Here is a 16447-nt window from a genome sequence, read left to right on the forward strand (position 1 = left end):
ATGTAAATCCAGTGTTGATTGATACCTAATGGAGGACATGCGGACAGGTCAATAATTGGATAGAAATATTAAGTGCAGAGCCCGTATGGAGCCGGTGTACAAATTTTGTATGTTATCTTTTCTGTATTCGTTAGGAATTTGGCGCGTCGAGCTTTAAATCAAGAACAAAAAATTAAATACAGGGAGCATTATTATACGAATTCAGTCTTGAGTGTGAGGATGGACTGTTTGATTTTCGTGACGAGGACGGTGAAGATGTTGCTCCTGAAAAAGATATTAGCCCTATTTATCCAGAAGGTGACTGCTCGTTCAGAATTTTTTTGGCATCTAACAAATAGCACAGCCGTGTCTATCACCCAAGAAATAATTTTCTTCTTACTAGATCATGTCGTCCTACCGTTTACATTGGGGTTCATATTTGACAGGTGAAAGGTCGAAGAACATCAAATCTGACAAGTAAGCGCATCACCTATTGAAATATACATCTACAGTACATAAGGTACTTGCTTTCTGCAATTAGCAAATCGAATGTTTGAGTTTATATGCAGCAATCTGCATAACACACAACACGCTTCTAATAGCTGCCAAGTATGCGGAAATGTTGAGTGAGCGGGTCTGGACAAGAATATTTACTACTATACTTGGTCTCTTCGTCATTTTTAAAACTTAAATTATTTCTTTCTTTCTGCGTATGACTCCCTTCAGAAGCTGATTACCTTATGATCCTATTTCCACATCTGCTAGGATCAGAGCAAGATGGAGGTGGAACTTTACACTCCATGGATTTGAAGCTATCGTTCTTAAACTGTAGTTGCTTCTTTTTGGCAAACTTCAGGAACAGTGGCTTGGTATTGTGGTGTTTATGTCTGTGCTTTCAGTTGCCCCTGTAGATTTGTAGTAGAAGTGATAGTAGTAGTTTTATTTATCCGTGGATCACACTTACAAGAACATATTGTATACACCATGTCATTACAGATTAAGAACAGAAATGAGATTTAGAAATTTATGCCATATTACTGAAATACTTCCAAGTTGATTCGATCTATTTTGAACATCGGTTGGTTGGGTGGTTTGTTTGGAGTGAAAGGGACTAAACTACAAGGTTATCAGTCCCTTCATGCAGTAAGTGGAAAACCTGGAGTTGACGTCAAAGGAAGAAGGCGAAAGGCAAATCCTAGAAAGCCCAAGCGTAACTAACACAGTAAGTAGAAAAAACTGAAGAAGTAAAATAGAGGTACACACCCAGAAAAAAAAGATCGCCCAGACAAGTCGTTAAAAGATCAATCAAGACAAGGCATTAAAGCCGAGAAATGGAAAAGAATAAAAAGGTAGGATCGCTGGAGGCCAGGCTGGGCCACCGAGCAATGGCAGACAAGGGACCCCTCGGGGAAGGGGGGGCAGGAGAGGGCTGCCCCACCAACCCCTCAGGCAGTCAATGAACCAAAAAGCATTAACTTACAGGGATGAACAGACACCATGTACACAAGCAAAACTTAACACTAAGTCAGCCACTTTGGTATCATTTGCTAGCACCATAGGTAGCCTGTCCAGAAGATTAATATGCCATCTCAAAGCAGCCAAATTAGAGCAGTCTATGAGTAAGTGGGGCACCATCAAGTGGGTTCCACATTGGCAGTGAGGTGATCCTCACGTCGGGGAATGTGACCATGTGTCAGCCAAGTGGGGCCAATGCAGAGTTGATAGAGGACGATGGATTCCCTGTGAGAAGCATGCAGGGAAGACTGCCACGTGGTCGTGGACTCCTTAATTGTCCTCAGTTTGTTTGGGGAGATCAGGGCAGTTCATTCTCAGTTCCAGACTTCCAGCAATCGATAGCATATAAGTGACCGAAGGTCTGGTTCTGGGACCATGATTTCCAGAATCAGGTTCCTGGTGGCCAGCTTGGCCAACCAGTATGCTCATTCATTTCAAGAAATCCCAACATGACGGGGGGGGGTCCAAACGAAAGCGACTGGCCATTCAGCTTGAAGGAGGTCAGAGGCATAATCCTGGATAGCCATGACCGGTGGGTGAAGAGACTAGCAATGGTGTATAGCCTGAAGGCTGCTATGGGAACCACTGCAGATTAGGATACTCTTGCCAGTGCAAGAACGAACATGGCAAATAGCTAGTTTAATGGTCATCAATTCAGTAATGAAAACACTGCAGCCGTCTGGCAGAGAGTGGAATTCATGGTACCATGCATGTGTGTATGCAAAGCCTGTTTGTCCGTCAACTGTTGAACCATTGGTGAATACCACTTCCAAACTCAGAGAGCCAAGTACAGGCGACGAAAGATCGTGGGGTCAACGAAATCTTTTGGACTAAAGGAGATTTCGAGACAAATCTGAGGGTGGAGTGACAAGCTGTTGGAGCAGATGTGATGACTCCCTAACCAGAGGCGCCAGTGGAGGAAGTTGTGGTTCTGAACAGAGACACTGGGGGCTTGCAGCAATTCTGAACCCATTTCTGGTTCAATGTAGTGGGAGGTGGAGTTCGCTTCTAGGGAAAACGACATGGTAGTTGGGATGCTCCGGGAAGCTACGAACGCGTACAGCGTAATTCAGCAGCTGTTGTTGGCACCTCATAGTTAATTGAGGGTCTCCAGTCTCGACTGTTCACACGGCTAGTTCTGAAGGCTTCTGTCGCAAGTGGGGCCCCACAATGATGAATGGGGTCCAGTACCCACAATGGTGAGGGTGATGCTGAACCATGTGCAAGACTCCCATAATCAAGGCAGGGCAGAATCAGGGCTTTGTAGACCTGCAAGAGGGTAGAGTGGTCTACACTCCAGTTAGAGTTACTGAGGCAGTGAAGTGGATTGAGGTGTCACCAGCACTTATTCTTAAGTTGGCGAAGGTTGGGAAGTCATATCAGCTGGGAATCAAAAGACAAGTCCCAATGAGTGGTGAATCTCAACTACAACTGAACATCCGGTTTCTACCACAATTAGTACCCCGTACCAACATGTTCGTGGTCAGAAACATTATTCTATGTGGCATGTCAAGTCAAGCCTACATTTTGCCTATGTGATTCTTAGGTGTTACAAGTACAGTTCTGTCTTCCACCAGAGAAAACTTGTGCAACTATGCAAAATGGTTAGGACATCAATTGCATTAACAAAAGTTATGAGACTCTTTCCGTTGACAAGTTACATGCAGGTGTAGTCTGACTTGTTTTTCTTCAGTTCTTTCTCGTCCCGAAAGGCTCTATAGCTCAATACCACTCATTCTGACAAATTCGTCTCAAGGAAATTTATTATAATCTAACTGAAAATATGTTCAAGAATTCCAAAGTAAAGCGATGTAACGGATATTGGTCTCTAATTTTGTGGGTCCGTTCTTTTACTCTTCTTATCATTACAACGTAAGTCTTGTGCGCACGGTCAAAACACTTTGGTCACTTCACTTAAATTGTCCAAACCACCTTCGGGTGCATGAAGCGGACTATCCTCTAATGTGTCGTCTACTGCGCGTTCCTCTGTACCACATTTAGAGGCAGAACTTTCTTAAATATACACAGAGAGGCGACACAGTGGTTCTACATCTGTTCTCTGCAAGTCACGCTTCAGTGCGTGGTACCACTATCGTTTTCCCCTTCATTCTTCTATTCGAGTGTGGCGTACAGACATAACTTCGTCAAACCTCCGCATGAGCTCTTTTTTTTTTCTAGTTTTGCAGTAGTGATCATTTCGTGACCCTTACATAGGAAGACATAATATGTTAACCGATTCTTCTTGGAACATACGCTCTCGGAATTTCGAGAGTATACCTCTCCGTCATGCACAATGCCTCCCTTGTAACGCCCGCCATGCAGTTTGTTGAGTTTATTCATGACATTCTCGAGCCGACAAACAGGTCCCGTGGCCAAGCGAGCCGCTCTTCGTTGGATCTTCTATATATTTTACATTAGTGATGGTACGACTGATGAGCAATAATCAAGACTTGGTCAGACACGCATTTTGTAAATGATTTGTTTAGGGGTATGAGTTACTTCTGTAAGATTTTCCCATTGAATCTCGGCTTGGCATCTAATTTTCCTAAAATTTGTTGTAAGTGGTCATTCCATTTCAGACAGCCTCTGATGGTTACTTTTATAAATTTTCTGTAATTACTGTTTCCAGTGACTTCTCGCAATCGAACAGTAGTGAATCTCTTCGTCTGTTTATGTACAAGAGGTTGCATTTATTAACCATCAAGTTCAACTGCCAGACCCTCCACCAACCGTTGATCCTCTATAGGCTTTCTTACATTTCAATAAAGTTTACTGACGTTTACTGTATTGATAGCATTATCGTCCGTGACAAGCCTCAGACGAAGACAATGGACTCGCATTTGTGACTACATCGGTTCAAAGGTCTGTTCGGTCATCCTAGTTAGGTTCTCCTAAACCGTTTAACTGAAATGTCGGCATAGTTCCTTTGGAAACGACGTGGCCAACATCCTTATTTTTTCAGTCTGAAGTTGCGCTCCGTCTCTGACGACTTGTCGTCGACTGCACGCTAAACTCACATTTTCCTTCTACATTTCACCTCCGCAGTAGGAGAAGCACACATTCTAACAACCAGTGTTGCTTCTGTTATCGTCAACCGTTCCAGAGAGAACATTCTTTGCTTGACCGGAATCAGACAGAAATTATGAAGTAAATCTTAATTCATAAATTCTCTTCGTTGTCTGATAAAACTGAGCTCGATGTAACCCAAAAGTAAGTACGAGTGAGCGAATGACAAAAGCCTAGGCTGAAATAAGGTGTCATACACTGCGTTTAAACTGTTTAGTTTGCTGTTAGCGTCATTCAGATATTTTTATGTGCCTGCTAGCCAACTGAATGGCCAGGCGTACTACCCAGACGTAATATCGTAAATCGCTCGTCTCCGTGTGTGTAGCACTTCCTTCCGATGTGAATGAATGAGGCAACACCCATGCTGCACTATGGTACAATCGTAGCCCGGCCAGTTAAGTACTCCCACTTGAACAGACAATCATTGAATGCCTGCGAGAATGTGGATGGACCTATCAACAGATAGTAGTGCATGCCTTCAGCAATTTTCTTCGAAATACTCCCAGAGTAAACGACCTTCTGGGCGCCTACGTGGTACAGATGAAGAGAGACGTAATGAATGTTCGGTGGTGGCAGTCCGAACAGCGCCCGGAAAAGATCTGGTACATGTAGCACCTTAACGGTCAGTAAGGCCATTCGGGGGAATCTTCTCCGGCGCCCGGCCCAAACTATGAGTCTTTGAGACAGTACCACTTGCACCAGAACACTGGCGTCTCCGTCTCTTTTAGGTCTTTAAACAGTCGACTGGAGAGAGAGTGAGTGTGTGTGTGTGTGTGTGTGTGTGTGTGTGTGTGTGTGTGTGTGTGTGAGGTGGAAAGGAAGGGGGACAGGGGAGGCATCATAAGTAACTCCCTGTCTTTGGTGATTGGGGAGGGGGGGGGGGGGGTGACGACTCTGTCCAGTACATTCGCACGGTGCTAGGCCTGCGCAGGCGCAATTCTTTTTAGAAGTAGGAAATGTGCTACTGGGGCAGGATGAGCATCTTATGGTTGCTCCGACGCACCGTACTTTTCGCTGTGTGCACTGGCCAGTCAGTGTCCCAGAAACGTACATATCTGCTCGCATATAGGCCATGCTGAGGCAGCAACTGTGTCACACTCTTCGGAAAGTGACACCGCATGACAAAACGTTCTTACAGTAGGGTGAATTCAACACTCTTCTTCCTCAAATCTTCATAAACATATGTAACATGACTTGGCACAGTTAAGCCAATGTCTATCATTGTTCATTGGTCTGGGAGTCTTAACGAAATGTTGTAACGGAATGTATTATGAAGATTCAAAGAAGAGCTCCGCGATCCATCACAAATTTCTGCAGCGCGCAGGAGTGTGGCACCCCAATGCTCACTCCATGTGATATTTTACAATCGGCGATTAAAAATGCATATTTAAAAAAAAAAGAAGTGTTTGTTGCATTTAACAGGAAGAATTAAATGTGATACAAGAATACGATACAGCTTTGCGCAAGTTGGATGCATCTACTGACGGACAGCAAATGAAAACACAAATTTTGCTTAGATTTCTGACCGATTTAAAATGAATCCAACTGATTTTGTGTACCGAGCTGGCGCTTTGGATCAGATGCTGGTTCAACGCTTCCCGCCAGGAGAAACGGTAATCAAGAGATTGAGCGGAAATTGCAAACATCAAAATTTCTTAAGGCGAAAAAGGTTATGGCCTGTGTGGTATGAGAAAGGCTCAAAATACTACTCAGCTCTTCTAAACAAACCGTTGCAAATACACGTAAAAAGGACTCTGACGGAAGAAAATAATTCATAGGGCAAAGAAAGTGTTATGGCAATAATAAAATAAATGAGAAGTAAGAATTGTTGGATCATGCACTCAGTTCACCGATTTAGCACCCTCTTTGGCTAACTTTTCTTAACCGCATTTAGGGGTAGGTCCCCACGTGGATAACGTTCGATAACTTGCATTGAGCTAAATGGGAAATAAGTCCAAAACATTAGTGCCTGTTATTACCAACAGTGATGCACTGCCAGACCAAGCACTTTTCTCCACTTTCGCGTGCAGCTACAACTGACATGTACTCCGACTGCAACTCTGACAGGCTAACGTAGCTTTAACTTCACTAGCAAACGACAACGGAATCTGTGCTTCGTCAGCGGAATTCCAACGCTGCCAATGGCCTGTGGGCTAATGTGCAGGGGAGTCCACATACTATAAATACAATTGCAGATAGGGGCACTTCTCCTCCCACGTCATTCCTCGTGAGTTCGCCAGCTGGCCGAGTTTATCGCTCCTGTTCACCGTGGCAGTAGCGAGCTCTGCGGATTCCACAGGCGAAGGGTGGGAGGGATGCGAAGGAGAAAAGGAGGGGGGCGATCAGCCACTCCGTCAGCTTCAGCGGTGGGCTTTTGTGATCCCGAGGCAGCCCGTCAACAGCCTTGATGCCCTTATCTGCTCGCCTCTGCACTCGCCGGCGTAGGGACGCTTGCTTCAGTGGCGCTAACTTCCTCGAAACATTGGCGGTTGAGTATCACACGCATATTCTTTCGTCTTTTTACAGCATATATGACGGAAGTACATGGTAGGACAATACCTCTATGCGCACTAGGCTGCTGAAAATTACATACGATACTGCATTAAAACTTTTTTAGAATCCTCACGAGACTAAACTAAGACTACCGAAATAGCTACGTCGCATTCCAAGCGCCAATTGCGAGGTTCAGGAAAGGAGCTGACATGACTTCGTGCGACGATTTATCGCCGTCCTTGCCGGGATTAATTTCGCGAACCTCTGAAAATCTAAAAGAATGAAACACGAGGGGAAACCGTACATTAGACCCGCGATCCTCCCGGTCACAAAAGTAAACGAGAAATGGCAAGTGTGTTGTTATACACACATTGCTTACGAATTCGAGAAATGTGTGAAGTTTTAATAACTGCCTTTGCGGTTGGTACGAAATATTTCTAGATCAAAAGCTCAAAAATTCATTAGCAACAGTTTGTAATGACTGATTACAAATTAGTTACTAGCACAGTGTAAAACAAATGACAAAAGAAATTTTCGAATTTGTTTCAGCCAAATTAAACCTAGAATAAACAAAAATTTATGATGTCAATACACTGAGATTCTGTTGTTCCAAGGCCTATTTAAGAAGTAAAAATGAAGAGAAATGTAAATAGGTGACGAGGACTTGTTCAGCTGCACAAACGCCGATGTGACTAAATTCTGACTGAAGAGAATACCTTATAACACTATCTAAAAGGTATATAAGCTCAGAGAAAAACCGGTATAGAATCGCATTTGAGCGAAAAATAATCCACTTAAATCTCTAGACTCACAGTCAATTACTTCGACAAATACGTTTCTTAACCTACAAAAATAATCTGATGAGCAAATAAAATTCACAAGCTGGCAGAAAATAATGCTTAGAATACTACATCAGAGTGTTTTCACTGTAGTCTTACAGCAGATCTACCACGGGCAACAACACAAACGTACGCAGGATGCGGATTCGGTATAGGTCTGAGCATATTCTGCAGCTGCCAGAAAAACACTCACGAAAAAATTATGGGCATGTCTAGCCAGAAAAACACACCAAAAAATTATGGACATTTCTAGTCTTTTTCCATATGGCTGCTGGGCCTGTTCGTTAGAAGCTGCTCTGTATCTGATACTGCCAAATGAATGTTACAACAAAAGGAACGGGGTATGCGGTTTTTCAAACATCAAGAATCACTTGGACGTATAAGCTACAATACTTCCACTGATGTAGGCCTACTTCTGAACTGTACGTTCTAAATGGATTAAACATGTATTCACTTTAAATAACCGGAGAACTGACATGTATGCTAACGAACGTAACTAACAATTTTACTTTAGCATAAACGCCCGCGTACAAAACACCAAAGAACTACCATGTATAGAATGCAGAGAGTAATGCTTGGCTTTTGGAGAACTCCTGGCAGAACTAGCGCTTAGAAAGTAAATGCAGTGACTACAGTAGGCAACGCAAGAAGCTAGAGTTAACGAAACAGTTGCAGAAAAAGAAAGGCAAACAAAGTATACTACTTGTGTTCCACAGTATTTACTTGCAGAACTGTCAAAGTACTAGACACTATCAAGGCTGTAGACAGAACACAGCCTGGTTAACAACGTGTTGATATAGTTTGTCTAATTTAAAGCTAACGAGATTTAAAGTTTCGCGAAAAAAAAAAAAAAAAAAATTAAATTCAACATATTGAACACACACACACACACACACACACACACACACACACACACACACACACACACAGATATATTGCTAGTTTCGAAAATCTCGTTAAATAAAGATTTTTGCGGCACAGTCATTGCAATAAATTTGTCCGAAAATTTATGAACCTAACGTTACGGATACTGATGAGAGTAATTCACCAAGTTTTTTAACTGCAACGAATTATGCATAACAACAACTTGTCAACTATGACAAGTATAATGGTCAATACTTGTCCCCAAACACGAAAAATACTAGGCTGCTAGCAGACATCTATAGCTACACTTATTGGCTCTGTCAGCAATGTGATGTGCATACGCATTGTGGAAACATACAGTCATTCAGAAGCCTTGCTCGATACAGTTTCAACATTTCCATCAGTTAACTTTCAATACAGTGAGTTATTTGATCACAATACTACTTCCAACTGCTCACAAGAGCGAGGAAGGCAACTACACCAAAACTGTAAACAACAACAAAAAAATATTGGAGAATGTAATACGGCGATAACTTCTTTGCTTCTCGCCCGACAGCTGCTATGCGAAGAAGTTATCCACAGCGATAAAACTGTCAAACTACGATAAACGAGTAAACTTTACACAACAGTAATGTCCACAACACTAGCCTCACTACAGTAGTAGTAAGTCACAAAGTACAACTTTTACTTTTCAGTAACACACATAGGCTGAGCATAGCTGTTAACAGTAAATGGACAGAGTGCTTATGAATAGGATGATTCTCATTAAACACTTGTGCCCATCAGAAGTACGATTTATTAACGAAATATATAATCACGTCCAAAGACAAGAAAAACAAAAACTCACCGCTCTCCAAATAGGCTTTGTCGGTGGAGACTTGATTAGCCAACCTTCATGAACAATTTCGAGGCTATTACTTGACATATCTGTCATGAATAAAACAAAACCAGAATACAGATGTATACAAATTGTACCACTGTCATCGCATCACCACAAACACATCTTAGCTTCTACGTCGCCTTCGCTATGACTCGTGCATCTGAGAATCTTCATGCTGTTGCTGTCCCCCTTGTCTGCACAGATGTAGTTCTCAGTTTGACCGCTAGATGGTATGGCGCATCGCCAACGACATATGCCTGACGGGCGTCGTAGACCGGGCGCAGCCAACATCGAAAAATGAAACTTAGGCTACAATGTCAGCTGAAAAGAGCAAAAAGGCATTTTGGACGTCCAGGTTTTGATATTTGTAACGTCGTGTTCGTTTTGCGTTGAAGAGTTGTGGAAAACTGTTTTATGGGTCGAAATATTGCAGCATTCCTAATGTTGAAGCTAAGATGTTGGCTAATCTGCAACACTGCTATTCTAGCGCCATCAACCTAAATGTTTGGTACCACCAAATCAAAGCAGTAAAGATAAATACAACATCAATGCCAACGTAAGACCAAAAGGATTCAGTAATCCTTTATGATTGGTTGAACATCTAGACGTCAACCAATCCAAGATTTGTTTACAATTATAATTCTGCAACAATTGCGTCAATATGGTGGATCAGCTGTCAGAAAATATTTGCGCATCGAATGGTATTTAACGGGAAAATAGCCATGATTCTGAGAGAATGGGCTCCATTGCTTCTGTTCTTCAGTGGCACTGTGAACGGTGCACCCTGATAAATCCCACCGAACGTACGAAGTGTATACGATGTGGAACAAATCGTGGGGAGACTTGTGCCGACAACTCTAGTGCAAAACTTAGAAATGTCAGTGCGGCTTCTGTTAGTAGTGAAAATGTAGGAAAAGACGAGGCATCTGTGGAACTTCTATCGGAAGAAATCTCAGTGCACGAACGGGAATTTACATCCCTTGAATCCAAAGAAGGTGCAGAATCTTCAAATACTTCACCCGTCAAGCCACCGTGTATTTGGTAAGTAACCTTGGTAACACACATCCTTGTTATTCTGTTGAATTAGTCAAGAACAATTTTGATATATACCTTCTGCAATATTATTTAGCTGTCGTATTTCCGTACGCGTGAGATTCAGATGTTTCAAGTTGGGGTTGTCTTCCACGAACCCATCTGCATAGTTTCGCATTTTATAAGTTACCAATGTTTGTTTGATGTTTTGATGCGCTTGTGACGCGCGATGCCCGCATCACTATCTTATTAAACATAATATTGCATCCAAGAGAAAATGGATTAGTGTTTCACTTAGTAGTAGGTATATATGCGAAATTGGTAAACTTTTGATGTAACATTCGTAAACTATGTTTTTCCAACGGGACATTCAGATTCATTATTTCATTGTGTTTTCGAAAAGAACGCGTGAACATGACATTGGCTGAACTGTATAAATTTTTCATTTAAATACATGGTATCGTAACTTCTCGGCTATTTGCTGGACTGATTCTGCTACATGTAATGTTTTCTGCCCTCGTTTAAGCAACATTGCAATTACAGTGAATCGTTAAGCATTCCATGTTTGTGAGAACTTTTCTGTATTGATCGCATTGTCATAGCCGCAAATCTAAGGTACAGCTGATGTTCATATTTTACTGATAGTCGCTGAAATGGAAATTTGATAATGAAAGTAAGTTGTGTTACTAGTCCATAATTCTACGATAAATGCTAATTGATAGTCTTAATGGTGCTGTTGTGCGGGGAATAAAAATCATCACACCTAGCAGAAGTATTCATAAATGTTTGTAACATTTTTTCCAGTTGATTTTGTGCTTTGGAGAAGTGAAACATAATTTTGAATATTTGTAGTGTTAGTGATTCCGTGCTGCCAGTATCATTGTTTATGCAGTAATGTAATGTTATGTTTCGTACCGAAGAACATGTCTACTATCAAATCTTCCAACGTCGCTCTAGCATACAAACATAAGTGTTTACGTAATATTCCAGGGATTCTTCCTTAAGGGGAATAGATTCCGAGGTTACACATACTGTTAAAGATTTGTTCAAATAAGTGAACTGTGTCCCCTCAAACGAGTGTGTCTCCAGTGTTATTTATACCGGTATAAAAAATGAAGCTAATATTGTGTCTGCGAAAGTGAGTTGTTTACAGATTGGCTGCGCTTGAAAGTTGAGTGGGAGGGAAAACAACGGCTGGTTTGAAATTTTTGTTTCTTTTGGCGATCGCACTTTCCAGCTGTTTCAGTAAAGCGAGCGATCGCCGGGAAAAAAAAAGCCTACAAAATAATGTCATTCGGCTACTTCTTAATGTAAACAGTATTTAGTTGAGGTGCTACGAATAAGCGTACCACATCCTGCTGTTTCTGGCGAACGTGTTAGATCAGAACTTCTGTTAGCGATAGATAGTCCAAATACAAGAAATTTAAAGGTAATGTGTAACGTGTCAAGTGTCGGCTAAGTGCAACCGAATGATCATTGTCATAAAGCGCATGAACATTCATTACTTTGGTAGTTACGTTCCCCAGTCGCATTGACATACACTGGAAAAAAAAAAAAAAAAAAAAAAAAAGTTTAGAGCAGTAGAAAGGAGCAAAATACTGGCGTCATGAGACATGTATTTATCATGTAACTAATTGCATGATGTAAATCGATTGCATGACAGTTCCGCATTCGAAACAAAGGGTTAAAGTAAAGAAGGGCTCTAAAACGCATAATTTACAGAGCTATGAGCAATTCATGATCTTCGCTACTATGTAACAAATCTTTTACTGCAAGCTTTTTGCTTTTCTACATATTTTGGGAAGTGGTAGTATGGACCTAAACAAGACAAAAATGTCCAGTAAACATGTGTTCTAAAATTCGCAACTTAAGTGATGAGCACTTGTTCATTAGAAGAGTTGTGTTTCAAAATAGTGAAGATGAACAAGTGCTCATAGCTCTTAAGGGAAGCGTATTGGAGCCCATGCTTACTTTAACCCTTTGTTTCGAATTATCATTCCAGTCATATCCCTGAATATTGACCATCACTTCTGAAACACCCTGTATGGTGGCGACAGAAGAGATCTCAGTGTAGATCGTGTGTCACATAGTCTGATAAACTCTAGTTTCCTGGGCCTTAAGCCACTGATGTAGACCACAGAAACAGTTTATCGTGCGTAATTTTTGCTAGTTCGTTTTGTTACTCTCAGATCTCGTTAGTTCCACCATTCTTGTTCATATCGTTGTGTATGGGACAAATTACAGTACGGTACTTCTTGTTGTATAGTTACTGGAGATGCGAGGCCTGGGGCATCACTTGTCTTTTGACCCTTCGTATTACAAGAAGAAGGGTACGTCCTTTTCAGTTAGATCCGCACGTTTACTGTAGCGTTACCGTTTGGGACAAAACTATGCAATCTTTTTCTAATCGCACTACCTGCTCGTCAAACCAAAAAAATATGTGTGTTAAAAATAAAACGAAGAAGGGGAAACTCGAAATATTTAAGTACTTAGAATCCAAGCGGCACGGCAAACACGCTTGACGTCGATTCCGCTAATTGAATTAACGATGGAAATCTACCGATTCCTACGCACTGAATACTTCTTAGGTATTTTCTCATACGATTTAAGCACAAGTCTAAGCTTCTCTCCTTATTGCCATCGGAGTACGCACCATAAACCCTGTTAACGGCGTCCAACACAATAGGAGCTATTCCGTCATGTACTTTACGTGCCTATCCGTAAGTGAATTAATTGGATATAATTTCCAAAGCCATGCTTGCTAATAATAGCACGAGTTATTTACAGAGGAATGGAAACTTCAGTTTTGGTTCCAGAGGAATGTACCAACACGCGAGGCAATTTGCTTTCAAAGTGAAGTGAGAGTAAAGGCGAAACTACGTGTAAATTGTTTTTAGATTTAGACAGCTGTTGACTACGTTGACTGGAATACATTCTTTCAAGTTCTCAAGATAGCAGGGATAAAGAACTGTACAGGGAGCGAGAAGTATACATAACTCGTACAGAAAACGGATGGCAATCATGAGTCGATCGACATCAAGGGGAGGCTGTACGGGTGGTTCAGAAAGGTGTGAGACGGGATTGTAGCTTATGCCTCATGTTGTATTGTATTGTATGTTAGCCGGGGACTCAGAAACGACGGAGAGGCTCCGTCCCCGCGTGGTCCACAACCCCACGACTACTACCACAGTCCACTTCACGCCAGACGAGTGTAGCCCCTATGTTTGCGTGGTAGAGTAATGGTGGTGTACGCGTACGTGGAGAACTTGTTTGCGCAGCAATCGCCGACATAGTGTAGCCGAGGCGGAATAGGGGGAACCAGCCCGCATTCGCCGAGGTAGATGGAAAACCGCCTAAAAACCATCTACAGACTGACCGGTTCACCGGACCTCGACACAAATCCGCCGGGCAGATTCGTGCCGGGGACCAGGCGCTCCTTCCCTCCCGGAAAGCCGTGCGTTAATGTGATCATTCCACCACAGAGCGACATTCGCATGCAATGGAGTTTCAAAATCTGATTTATGGATACTGCATGCTCTAACAAGGGGAGGCCTCCAATTGTGAAATTCAGATTCGATTCATACTGCGCATAATAAAAGCTCATGGCCAGAGTTGTAATGTGGCAAAGCACCAAGATGCACTTCTCAGCCGTTGTCGAGAACATCGACAGTTAAAATAAGCCGTTGCGGTGAAATAGTCTCTACGATTAATAATTTTCTACAGCGTCGTGGCGCAGCGGTAAGCGCTCGGGTTCGTAATCCGAAGGTCGCCGGATAGAATCTCGCGCCATGCAACACTATTTTTAATTATTAGTTTTTTGAAAGACACACATATATATATATATATATATATATATATATATATATATATATATATATATATATATATATATATATATATATATATTGCTTATGCATGTTGGTGAAGTCGGATCGCTCTCCAATTATACCGCCTCCATTTTTCCGTTTGTTTAACAGGGTGTACCAAAGCTCTCACGTCCGCACTGATTTTCGACGATGTTATAACTTGCGCTCGGGACCGCATCTACCTTCTTTCGAAGTTAGCAGGCAACTACGCTGTTATGCGGCGGCTCGTTTCGGCCCATTCAACATCTGTCCTTCAAGTGTAACGAGCGAGTAACGGAGTTTATATTTCATACCTGCCACAGCAAATTTGTGTTCGTGGGGTTTCTACTCTAATTCGAACGTTTGATTTACGCTATACGTACTCGTTTCGGAATATAGTTTCTACGTCTTCAGTTAACTATACGCGGTTAACATTATGAGGACCATTAATAACATTTATGAAATACAACTTTGTTTGCGGAAAACATAATGATGTTCGAAGTCGCTAGTTTTTCCACGACAAACGACTTTCAACAACTTATTATATGCATAATTGTTGCAACTGATTGCCGGGAATTATACACACACACACACACACACATTATATATATATATAATGTGTGTGTGTGTGTGTGTGTGTGTGTGTGTGTGTGTGTGTGTGTGTATACACACATTTGAATTACAAAAAAAGGGTTGCATGGCGGGAGATTCGATCCAGTGATCTTCGGATTACGAACCCGAGCGCTTACCGCTGCGCCACGACGCTGTAGAGAATTATCGATCGTAGAGAGTATTTCACGGCAACGGTTTATTTTAACTGTCGATTTTCTCGACAACGGCTGAGAAGTGCATCTCGGTGCTTTGCCACATTACACCTCTGGCCATGAGCTTTTATTATGCGCAGTATGAATCGAATCTGAATTTCACAATTGGCGGCCTTCCCTTGTAAGCTAAAATCACATGAATCGGCGGGTGGACGTATGTGCATCTCTGCTTACCGTCATCAATTGGCTCTTGAACAACAGCGACCATTCGTATCCTGTATCGTCGCTGGTGACGAGAAACGGTGTCTTCATGCTAACGTAAGGAAAAGAAAGGAATGACCGAGCGCAGACAAAGCAGCAACACCCTGTGCGCAGCCACAAAAGATAATGTTCTGCTACTGGTGGAATAGCGACGGTGTGTTGTACTAAGGATAGCTTAGCGGCGCTGTAACCATCACTGCTGACATTTATTGTCAACAGCTTAGACGTCTTGCAGACGCAGCCAATGAACAACGACCAGGAAGACTGCGTGAAGTAATGTTACTCCACGGTAACATCCGCCTGCATTCTGCTAGAATGACAAAAAAGCTCTGTACGTTTGTTTGGGTGTGGAAGTCATTCCGCACCCACCTTATACGCCTTAACTTGCGCCCTCATATTTTCACCTTCTCCGTTCTCTATCGAACAACGTTCGTAGAACTTCATTTATGGTTGAAAACGCGCTCCGAACATGGCTCGACGAGTTTTTCGTCTCCAAACCACGTGATTTCTACAGTCACGGAATCGACATTTTACCCAAGCTTTGGTAGACTGTCGGAAATAGTGGAGGAGAATACAGTACAGTATTGATAACTAATGTCTATGTTAGGTGTATTGTGTTCACTAAACTTATAGAAGAACGCTACTAACGTTCGCACCAACCCAATAATTCTCTGATACGGAAGAGGACTTGGAAGATCAGTTGAGAGGAATGGATAGTGTCTTGAAAAACAGATTTTAAGATGAACATCAGTAATAGTAAAACAAGGACAATGGCGCCGTATTCGAACAGAATCAGGCGATGCTGAGGGGAATTTGTTTAGGAAATGAGTTGATGCAGTAAACAAGATTAGGTACTTGGGGAGGGGGGGGGGGGGGGGGGGAGACTGACGGAGGCAAAAGTAGAGAGAA

General features: G+C 42.2%; 2 protein-coding genes across 5 annotated transcripts in view; one reads left to right on the plus strand and one right to left on the minus strand.

Annotated features, from left to right (window-relative positions):
* LOC126412460 (protein daughter of sevenless) overlaps positions 1 to 9799 on the minus strand; it is a 251031-nt gene extending 241232 nt beyond the window's left edge. For all 4 annotated transcript variants that reach the window (XM_050082071.1, XM_050082069.1, XM_050082070.1 and 1 more), the window contains exon 1: positions 9604 to 9799. In XM_050082071.1, the coding sequence (XP_049938028.1) occupies positions 9604 to 9690 (87 nt within the window). In that variant the 5' untranslated portion in view covers positions 9691 to 9799. The remainder of the gene's footprint in view (positions 1 to 9603) is intronic.
* Positions 9800 to 10207: 408 nt separating this feature from the next.
* Positions 10208 to 16447, plus strand: part of LOC126413028 (uncharacterized) — a 408898-nt gene continuing 402658 nt past the window's right edge. The window contains exon 1 of the mRNA XM_050082922.1: positions 10208 to 10677. Coding sequence (XP_049938879.1) covers positions 10373 to 10677 — 305 coding nt within the window. The 5' untranslated portion in view covers positions 10208 to 10372. The remainder of the gene's footprint in view (positions 10678 to 16447) is intronic.

This window comes from Schistocerca serialis, chromosome 7, assembly GCF_023864345.2.
Source record: "Schistocerca serialis cubense isolate TAMUIC-IGC-003099 chromosome 7, iqSchSeri2.2, whole genome shotgun sequence".
NCBI lineage: Eukaryota > Metazoa > Arthropoda > Insecta > Orthoptera > Acrididae > Schistocerca > Schistocerca serialis.